General features: G+C 38.3%; 1 protein-coding gene across 2 annotated transcripts; it reads left to right on the plus strand.

The window, feature by feature from the left end:
• The first annotated feature begins 129 nt into the window (after positions 1–129).
• Positions 130–8576, plus strand: LOC132084493 (uncharacterized). Of its 2 annotated transcripts, none has more exons than XM_059489637.1 (6): positions 130–170; positions 1297–1448; positions 2151–4043; positions 5024–5149; positions 6986–7111; positions 8293–8576. In XM_059489637.1, the coding sequence occupies exons 2-6, from the start codon at positions 1301–1303 to the stop codon at positions 8328–8330; spliced, it is 2331 nt and encodes a 776-aa protein (XP_059345620.1). In that variant the 5' UTR covers positions 130–170; positions 1297–1300; the 3' UTR covers positions 8331–8576. The 2 variants fall into 2 exon arrangements, with proteins under 2 accessions (XP_059345620.1, XP_059345609.1); XM_059489626.1 differs by lacking the exon at positions 130–170 and adding an exon at positions 209–450.
• The last annotated feature ends 1833 nt before the right edge of the window (positions 8577–10409 follow it).

Here is a 10409-nt window from a genome sequence, read left to right on the forward strand (position 1 = left end):
TTCCTCCCACACAATGATGGAAAAACGTTCCCTGCATCACTGTTAAATGAGCCTCAGGTGGGAGGAGGAGTGGACAAGCAGCAGCTGCCTGCCATAAAGAGGACCTAACCAGGTTTCTTCTGGGATGTAAGCTGCAGCAGCGGTGGCAGCAGCAGCAGCAGCATTGGACTGTAGGTTTTGGGGCTCTAAGGGGGGGAGGAATAGATTAGTTCTTGTAGGGGGTTTTGTTTGGTGGTTTGTTTTGTTTTTGTGGGTTTTTTTTTTTTTTCCCCTTCTCTGCACCACCCTCCTTCTCAAAGGTCAAAGTAATTCTTTGGCCTGAGGGAGTCTGTAGGCTTTTTGGTGCTTTCAAGAGCTGCACAGGCCACCCTAGATGGAAGCTGAAGAGGGCTCCAGCATTCCTAAGGCATTCTGAAACTCTAGGCTGAACAGCGTGCTAATTTCTAACAGGTCTCAAAATAATTTTGGTTCTTTTGTAGCTTTGAAGTGCTTGAATCTTCTAAAGAGTTAAGAGTCCTCTGATTTCTTATAGTCTTGCTTATAAACTCTGTGTGATAGTGTTGTATTGCTTGCAAGTATTAGTTAATTGAGGAGACATCCAAGTGTGGGAGGAAGTTCTGTCTTGTGAATTTTATATGGCTCTGAATGCAAACCTCCACATAAGGATTTTGGTGGGGTTGTTTTTGCTACCTATCATTTGGTTTAAGCGTAGGAAGCAGGGTGTCACTGAAATACTTGGTTTACTATGTTAGTTAGCTGTCGTTCTTAAGTATAGTATAAAGTACAAATCCTGAATTAATGGAGTTCTTATTGTAATGTGTAACAACATATGCATTAGCATTAAGGAATTAAGAAGAGTTTTCTCTATGAAGCATTAAATGTCTGATTGTGTGAAAGTTTTTTTTTTCTTTGTGTGTGTGGGGCCTCTTGCTCAAGGCTAATTCACTGAAGGCTTTTTTATTTAATTAGCTGGAATAGTACTTATAGAGATGTATGCATCTAAGACTACTGAAGCTCTGTAGCTTTAGAGCATGTTACAAGGTTGCCTTGAAGGACTAATATCAAGAGCTGTGTACAAAAGCTTGCTTTGCAAAGCCCAGCTGAAATATTTGACCTTGATAGCACGTCAGTTTGTTACCTTCTGTTTGGAAGGCAGCAGCTTTCTTTTAGAAGGATATGTTTTCTCTGGGCAGGGAGAGGAATGTCTGCTAAATTCTGACAGAGCACAAAAATAATTAAGTCATGCAGTTCTTAAAGTAGTTGATAATGATTACTTCTCTCTTTCATCATTTAAAGAAAAATGAATAGTGCCCCAACTTCAGAAAGTGGATCATATTCCACAAACCACCCAGGACCCTTTATTTATGCACAGCCATCAGCTCAACAGCCTTATCCAAATCCATGGTACCTCAGTTATGCATACAGTCCATACTGTGTACCTGCTCCAGGTAAGACAAACAGCAGCTCTCTGTGGGATCTTTGCTTACTTAGCTACATTCTTCTTTCCCCCACTCTTGCAGTATCTGTGTTAATGAGCCTCTTGGGAGTTTAACTAATACTTAATAAATCAGATTTTTGACAGCTCTAGCACTACATTAATTCTGCCTTAAATATGTAGCTTGTGGGTGCTTCTGGAGAAGGGAAGCTAAGCAAAATATTAAGTAATGGTCATCCTGCAGACACAGAGCTCCAGAATATACTTAGCAATTAATATGTGTGGGTATATATGAATTCCACATGTGCATGCATGATCGGTATGGATAAATGAAAACTTAAGAAAATAAGAAAGATATTATTAAATAGACCTTGTAAGTGCTATACTTATGTGAACTTCTACCTGGAGCTGTCTTTTTCAAAATCCATGCTCTATAATAGTCTGTGAAATAGCCAAAAAAAGCACAGAAAACAACTTGGTGAATTGGCCAAGGGAGGAAAACAAGCCCTGGTTAAAGTGTAGATGTTGAGATAAACTATTCCCTAATGAAGAACTCTGTTTTTGCACCAGATTTGCTACTAAGCATTGAAAGGTGGCTTATTTTATTTACAATGTGTCTGATCTTGTAGCTGTCCCTGTCTATGCAAGTAAATATGATTCAGGATGACTAATTTCAGAAAGATATTTGTCTTTTCTTTTTGTCACCAATGTCTAGGCTTCCGAAGTGGAAATCCATATTTTCCATTTTATTCTGTTGCGCTCCATGAGTACCCTCGATTTTTTGTCCCACAGCATCCAGTGCATGCAAGAATTAACAGAAGGCCTTATTTTAATGCTGCCCCACCTTCCCCTATGTTTTATCATGCAACAAGATTCAGACATTATAATAGCCCTGGGAAGAAAATGGAGACAAAAGAAACACAGACTGATCCTAGACAGCCTGAAAGCAAGCAAAAAAGGCATCAAGATATCCGTACAGAAACGAAAGGTTGTGATGCAGGAAATACAGCCTGTGTTTCTCCTGGTATAGGTACAGAGACTGAAAGTACTTCAGAGAAACAAAATTCATTTGGCTCTTCTATTGTGGTAGACAGAGAGTTTCATAATAAGAACCCTGCCAGCTCTACACAGTATAGAAATCTTCCTACTGGAAGCTATGCCTTTGAGAAGGAAGAAGTGAGGATAGAATATGGAAATGGCTCTCCAGCTATTCAGCTGTGGAAATCCTTCAAAGAAACAATCCCATTGTATGACATGGCAAATGGTAAACCAGTTCCAGAGAACATAGTGCCACGTGACTTGTTTTCTGTTAGCTCGTGTGAAGGCATGATATATGGCCCTCATGAAGGGGAGAATATGCTGCCAGGAGCTTCCTTAGATGAGAGAAAAGCTATTGTCACCTCTAAACAGGGTGCTGAAGCTGTACAAGAGAAAGATGTGCAAAATAATGAAGTGAAGCTGGATACAGAAAAGATGGCAAAATCCCCCCCAGGTGAAACCATGGCAGTGCAAATCACAGAGCTGGCAAGATCTGTTGGTGTAGACCAACCAGTGGTAATAGCTAAGAAATCTAACACTAAAAGGTCTGCAGGATCAAAAACTTCTCAAGAAGAGCCTGGCTTTATTCAACAAGCAGGACTGCTTCCATCTAATATGGAGGTAATGAGTGACTTTCAGCAGAAAAAGCTGAATTTAAGCCACAGTGCAACCAATGGAAGTCAGACAGAAAAAAGTATTTGGTGTGACAAATCAATTGAGAAGTTTGCTCCCTCTAGCAGCTGGCTGGCTTGTTTGGACGGTATGGACACAACCTACAACGCTTGTTTGCCACAAAGGAAGCGTCGAAGTGTAATCAGTCTGTCTTCTGATGACATGTCCTCTGGAGAGGAAGGCTCATCAACTGATAATGCCCCAGTGTCTTATTTTGTGCCTGACTATGTGCTTCAGAAAAGCATGTACACTCTTCAGAAAAGTACAGAGGGCTCAGAGCAAATTAAAAGTGGTGGATCCCCTAACGTAGATGAAGTGGTAGGAAAGGAGCAGGTGAACAGCCTGAATGACCAAGATGTCGACTCTTCAAACACAAAGATCAAAGAGACTTCCAGTAAAGGTAGAAAGCTGGGAGACATTTCTAGGTCCTCTAGTCGGAAAGAAGTCGATCCTCCCAACAAAAAAGCAACTAAGAGTTTGTCAGAAGTTGAGGACTCTGAAGAATATTCTGTGAAGGAAGAAGAGGAAGATGAAGATGGAGAGGATGAGTATGAGGAGGATGAGGATGATGACATGGATGAAATTGAGTATTTCTTTCAAGAAGCCCCTCCATATGGCATCTTGAGGCCAAGTAAAGGAAATTTCTACCAAGTTGGCCAGAGAGTGCTTTGGAAACCACCTACAAATGCTGTACCAGCTCAACTAATTAGCTGGCCTGCTCAAGAGAAAATAAAAACTAGGAGTGGGCTTGTTGAAAACATTGGTGTAGTTTACAAGCCAAAGAAGAGAGAACAAGATGAAGTTGTATACAGTGACTATGGGTATTATGGAAGAAAGAGGCCTATGACAAGAAGAGAAGGACTTGAACACCAGCGACTGCTACGGAAATTCTTGAGAGGTGAGCTAATTGCTAAGGGCCGAGTGCTGATTAGTAGCATACACAAAGAACACCTAATTGCAGTTTCATATTGTAGCTTAAACTAGTGGGAAGATTAGAGCATGTTGCAGCTTCAAATTTGGCCAAGAGCCAGAAGTCCTGCAGAATACTTTTTTCTGAAGCAGAGGGAAGTTTGCTGCAACTTTTTAGCTATTGTATAAGGACTCTGCATTTTTACAGCTAGCAGAGAATAATGCAGAAACTCTCCTTTGTGTTAGATTTGATATATTTAACTGTCTGACATTAGTGGCAGTTTATTAATTTGTAAAGCTTAAGATAATTTGGATTATGTGTTTACTGTTGCTTAATATCTTAGAAGCTCTGCATTTAAGTTTATACAGTCTGACTCTCCTATCACAGACTCATGCTGGGTGCATTAAACAGAATTATTATTACCAGGTGGACATACCCTGTGTAACTTTCCTGCAGTTGAGGAGTCAAACATTTTTTTTTTTAATTGTAGCTGCTGCTTTCTTAGCAAAAACAGTTTTGTACTTTCAGAAAATTGGTGTGAAACATTATTAAATTTGACCTGGGAAAGGACATCTTATTTATTCCAAGGTAGATCCTCTTAGAGATTGGATTAATGTAAACTGAGAATAAGAAGAATTATCAGTTTGCAACTGGTTATATGGTCACTTCAGCAGGTGGCTGCTGTTTAGTAGTGTCTTGCATTGTAAAAAACAACCAAAACAGGGTGATTTACAGCTAATAGCAGGCTTAGTGTTCTTAAACTTTATTTTCTTTGTTCAAAATCTGTACACTTAATATGTCTTGTAATTTTTAAGTGTAATCTCCAGAAAACTGTTTCTATTTCAACAGATTGCTACAATCAGATCCAGTAGCTGGCTTTGCATTGTGGCTTGTGGATCAAACAGTACATCAGCATTACCAAGACTAAATACTGACCTTAATTTTTTTTTTTTTTTAATTTTAATTAGGAAGGCTGTTAAGAGAGAACATGGGGATACCACCTGAAGAGTACTGGATTAGAAGTGGTGCTAAACCCAGATTTACCAGCCAAATACGTGGTAGTTTCTCACCTCCACCAAGGAGCAAAGAACAAGGTACAGCTTTCTCTGTGTGTTTTTGTTCCTAAGGAACATCCAGAAGGATATGATACAAAATAGCAAGCATGTGATAGTTGCATAAGATTTGAAAACAATAAAAATAATCCTTGTTGCTTTGCTATTTATAAAATGCCTGTCAGTCAGTGTATAAGTTTATCTTGGATATATTTATAGCCTTCTCAAACTGAAACATGGTAATAAAGATGCATCAGAGATACTTCTGGGGATTTTTTTAAAGGTAATTTTATAGAAAATCAAAGCATTAAATGCTTTGATGTGGCCAAAGCAAAGCCTTTATTTGTGTAAAGTTGTTACTGCCACAAACTGTAATATTATCTCTTTATACAGATAATGCTACTCTTGGTAGCATGTGCAGTGGTAGCTCCTAATTTTGATCAGTAAAACATGAAGGGAGTTCTGTGTGGTAGCTTCATATGCCAATGCTCAGAAAAACTAGCATGGACCAACAGTTGTGTCACTGCTGAAGAATGATGGAATGCAAATCATTGTGATCTAGTTAAGAAAAAGATGAAGAAAACAGTTATTTTAAAAAGTAATAGCTTAGATAGTTTCTTAGCTCATGAAGCAGAATGTTTTGTTTTTTCTTCTTTATAGTTAATGTCTTACTTGGAGTTCAGATCTGGTTTTGATGCTTTTCAAAGGTGTTTGAGTGTAGGTGCTGTTGGAACAGCTATGGAATTTGCTGTAGTGTGGATTGCCCTCTCCTGGGTCATGTATTTCAAGTGTCTCAGGATCAGCCTATCAAATAATGGGGTGTGAGGCTATCTTCAGAACAGATGATTTGCTTCTCTTCAGTTCACTGATAATATACATCAGCTTTCCTATATCAACAACCAAGTAGACAGAGTGTTTTCCTTAGTTCTTTCTTTGCATTGCTTTCCTGCTTGAGCACATTGGGGTTTGGGATTATTTGCCTCTTGTATTGGAGGCTTTCTATATGCAGAGATCGGTGTTGCAGGGTTTTGTTTTTTAATGCTAGCATGCTCTATAAGACTTGAAAGCATTTTGCTTTAGCAGCACTGCTCTTGGTTCCACTACAATAATGTATAACAATATGGTAATAGTTCTAAAATAACCTTTAACTTTCAGCATGTCTCTTCTGCATCTTTGAATTCACAGATGGTGCAGCAAACTGAGGATGTTTGGTCTATTCCTTGCTTACTCTTCCTCTTTTTCTAGCCCAGGTAGTTGGAAGAAGTCATCACATTCAGTGTTAGGAAGCAGGAACTGTTTTTTTCTGAACACTGTTTGTGCAAGTGGATGCTGCAGAAGTGCTATTAAAATTACATTATCTTTAAAAATGTTGCCTATATTAGTATTTGCTTTTTCAAATTTAAGTGCCCTACTAGTAAGGAGGTTTGCCTAAACAAGATATATGGCTTTAGCAGTAATATCATGCACTAAATTTGACTGCTTGAGCAGTGTACTTGTAGTGCCGAACTTCACAGGTCTGAAGCTTTTTAAAGACAGTGGCTGAATTGGGTCACTTGGACAGCACCAACTAATCTTGAACACCTGAAAAGTGAACTAAGGCACAATTATCCAATGTTCTAGGTTCCTTTTTGACCACATTAACACCTATCCAAATTATAACTCAAAATACAGTGCATCCAGAATTATGGTTAGAAGTGATTAAATGTTGTAGATGTGTAAGACTTGCTTGGCATGTGTAGTGTCAATTTTATCTGCTACTTAAAATGGGTACAAAGAAGGGAGGGAGGAACACCACAGACCAGCTGGTGAAAATCATGGTTAAATTTGCTTTGAGACTATGCATTGGAGAAATAACACCACTTGTATCTTGTTATTTAGTGTGCCCACCTTTGGTTAAAGCAAAGAAGAAAAGAATGGGCAAGCCACCTTCAAAAGGCAGAGACACAAGACATGAGGTGGAAGAAGCAGAAATGTGGGAGCTGCCTAAACACAGCGTACACAAAGGTTGGTATACAGTGACAAGCTACAAAAATTACTGTTACAAGTATTTTTTTCTATCTTAGGGGCTAATCTTTCTTGGTTTGAACAGCAGGGATGTTGGATAGCTTGTGAAATATGCAGAAAAGGTGGGAAGGAAGCTAAACTATGAGCACTTAATCACCTTGCTGTGAATGCAGTGTAGCTTTGACCAGGCTAGGTTCCTTCTTTGTTTAATGTAAGGATGGGGGAGGAAACTCACACCAAAACCTGCTGTTTTAGTCTAGTTGCTCTTCAGACTGCTGTACTGTCTCTTGGAAGTGCTGGGTCCTGTGTCACTTTGCAGTACGTGCTTTTATTTAAGTTGCTAATCTGCCTCAGCCCAAATGATATTCAATTTGCTACAACAAAAATGCATATAGATAATTCTTAAGATCTCCAACTTTCTGGATAAGGAACTTCTGGCTATTTTGGAGGAGGACAGGGAAAAACAGTGGAGGGAAAAATCAAAATGAACTTGAGTCAGCAACAAATATGCTTTTGTGCATTTGTGTGAGTCTGAAAAGGTTATAAATTGAAAAGGGTCAGTTACAAGAAGCTATCTGTAAGATCAGTTTTCTTTCTGGAAAAGAGTAAGTTAGTGCAGAAAAACGAACCCACATATTCCATCAGGAAATACATGAGTAAAAGATAGTGTCTCTCTCTCATATAATAGACAAAGGCTTAGACTTTCATCTTAAAAATGTAAGGAAGCTTGGAAACTTAGGCTGAAGTATCTTACTAGTGAAAATCTGCACCAGACCTGAAGACAGATTGTTTGAACGTTGGTCTTAAAACTTTAATTGCTGACCAGCTTTTATTAAAAGCATCCAGGAAGCTTGCATAATCCCAAAACACTCCTTGTATTTTCCCCAGAAATAGCTGATGTTTCTTGGGTACATTCAACAATGCAGTTATATGAGCACACTGAGAATGTGATGTGAGCTTCACATCGAACTCTTATCTGTTATGCTGAGATATTCTGAAGTCCAAAACCATTCATGCACATTTTATACTAGCTGGGAAGTTGAGTACATAATTCTAGTATCAACCATCAGTGCCTACAATAGGAAAAGACAATCACTAATATCTAGTCTTTTTTTATTGATATACTTTTGAGGTGGAATATATACATACCTTAACTTTTTTCTTTTATTTTTTACCTTTAGGGCATGGAACAAAGAAGTCCCTCTCTAAGAAAAGATAATTGCAAATATTGGGGCAGAAGTGTGTGGGGGGAGAGGGGAATACCAAAGTGGTTTTTTGTATAAATCCAAGATTTGATTATAATTCTCTTGCATATTTTGTAAGTTGCTGTTCACTCTAAAAGGGCAAGAAGTGACACTGTGAAGACCGAGTACACAATTAAAATGGAATGAAGTATTTAACACCAAAGACACCATTTTATAACTGGCACATCCACTATTTAAATAATAAATTTAATGAAATTGCACTTTGAGACTTCTTGTGTTCCATCTTTACACAATAGCAAAAAAACCTTGAGATGGCCATGTATGTGCACAACTGCTATTACAGCATGACAGTTATTGCTGCCCTGTCCTTAAACTCTGCAGGTCTGTGAAGCCTGTCCCTGTTATCTCATAGTCATATGATCTAGACATAAGTACAAAATCCTTTTCTATCAGCTGGATTTGTTTTTGTCAAAGTGTAGAGGAATATAGTTACAGCTGTATGAAGTCAAGTGCTGTTTCAAACTTTCAAGGCAATTCCTCAAATCTTACTCTCATGATTGAGGACTAAAACTAAAGCACTGAGTTGATGTCATGCTTCCCTCTCCTCCCCTTTTTCTCTTGAGATTTTAAAGACCTTTATGGAGACCCTGAGCTGGAGATATGGATCTGAAAGGTAAAACAGAAGATTTTAGTGGCGTGCCCTGTTTTCTGACTTCCTACTGATGACTTCTATGACTTACAGGTGATACTGTCCCTGGAAGTCTCTTTACAGAACTAAGACTATAAAATTCAGTCTGTGCTGAGCTGTCTTAGGAATAATGGTAACAGACTGATCTAGATGAGGTGGATAGCTCAAAAATATGCATTTCTTTTTTTCCATGTCTAGGAAGGCTATTATTACTGTGTGAGAAGAATAAATATGATATTGCCAATCTTGAATGATTTGCAAATAAAATTATAGCATCAGTGAAGAAAATGGGAAAACAACAACAACAACAACAAAAAAAAAAAAAAAAAAAACAAAATAAAAAAAAACCCATCTAGTTTGCCTTAAAATAGGGTGGGGTGAATGGACAGACAGAACTTGTCTTTTGCCTCCTTTCCCATCTTCTTAATCTGTCTGGGCCCTAGAGTAAGCTACATGGGTAAAAGCAGCATTTCCTGTGACTATTTAGGTTTTGTGCCAATTTATTACTAGTTTGCCCTCTACCTGAAGTTATGCTGTTTTCCCTTTTAGTGAGGAGTAGTGATATTTCCCTACCCAATTGATCCTATCTCTTTATTATTTTTAATACCACCTGGTTAATTGTTAAAGCTCTGCTATAACTACAGCCTTTACCACAAGCTGTTAGAGGAAAGAAGTCATTGTGATGACAAGTTTTCAATTCCTTTTTACTTCAAGCAATGAAAGAAAATAAATGCACTAAAAATTCTTGTCTTCTGTGCTGCATGAAATCTCTGCACCAGAACAACAAAGAATAAAATGAGAAATTCAAGCATGGAGCTTTTTAACACCCATTTCTGCTGATAGCCTTAGCTGTATCTTTTGCTGCTTATCTTATAAAGGAGTATTCATGACCTCACAATCAGATGGCATTCTTACTTTTGGGAATGGGTAATACTTGACAGGTACTCCAAATGATCATGTTGGTCATCCTTTTACAGGTCTTGCACTACTTGGTGTGATTTCCACTCAGATGCAAGAAGTAATTTAGGACCTGGTGGTGCTCCTGAGAGGACTTGAGGGAGTAGCAGTAGGAGAGTTTACACAGCTCTTTGTCTGAAAAGAAATGCTATTTTAAACTGGTTATAGCTTGTACTATACCTGTGCTATGCCCAATACTTAAAGCAGTGTGCATGAATGTGTTCAAGAAATAATTAGTTGATAAGGTTATGTGCAGTGTAGTTTACTCTAACAGTACTAGTCCTCTGACCTTAAAACTAAATCTTCTACTTGGCTTTTTTTCCATTCAGCAGTAAGGACAATGTCTGGATTGCATCTTAATTGGCTCACAGCTGAAACTAACGTTTCAGTGAGTCAAAAGGCAATGCTTCACAAAGGCAGTGAAGTACAAACTGCATTTAAAAGGCTG

Source organism: Ammospiza nelsoni, chromosome 1, assembly GCF_027579445.1.
Source record: "Ammospiza nelsoni isolate bAmmNel1 chromosome 1, bAmmNel1.pri, whole genome shotgun sequence".
Taxonomy (NCBI): Eukaryota; Metazoa; Chordata; class Aves; order Passeriformes; family Passerellidae; genus Ammospiza; species Ammospiza nelsoni.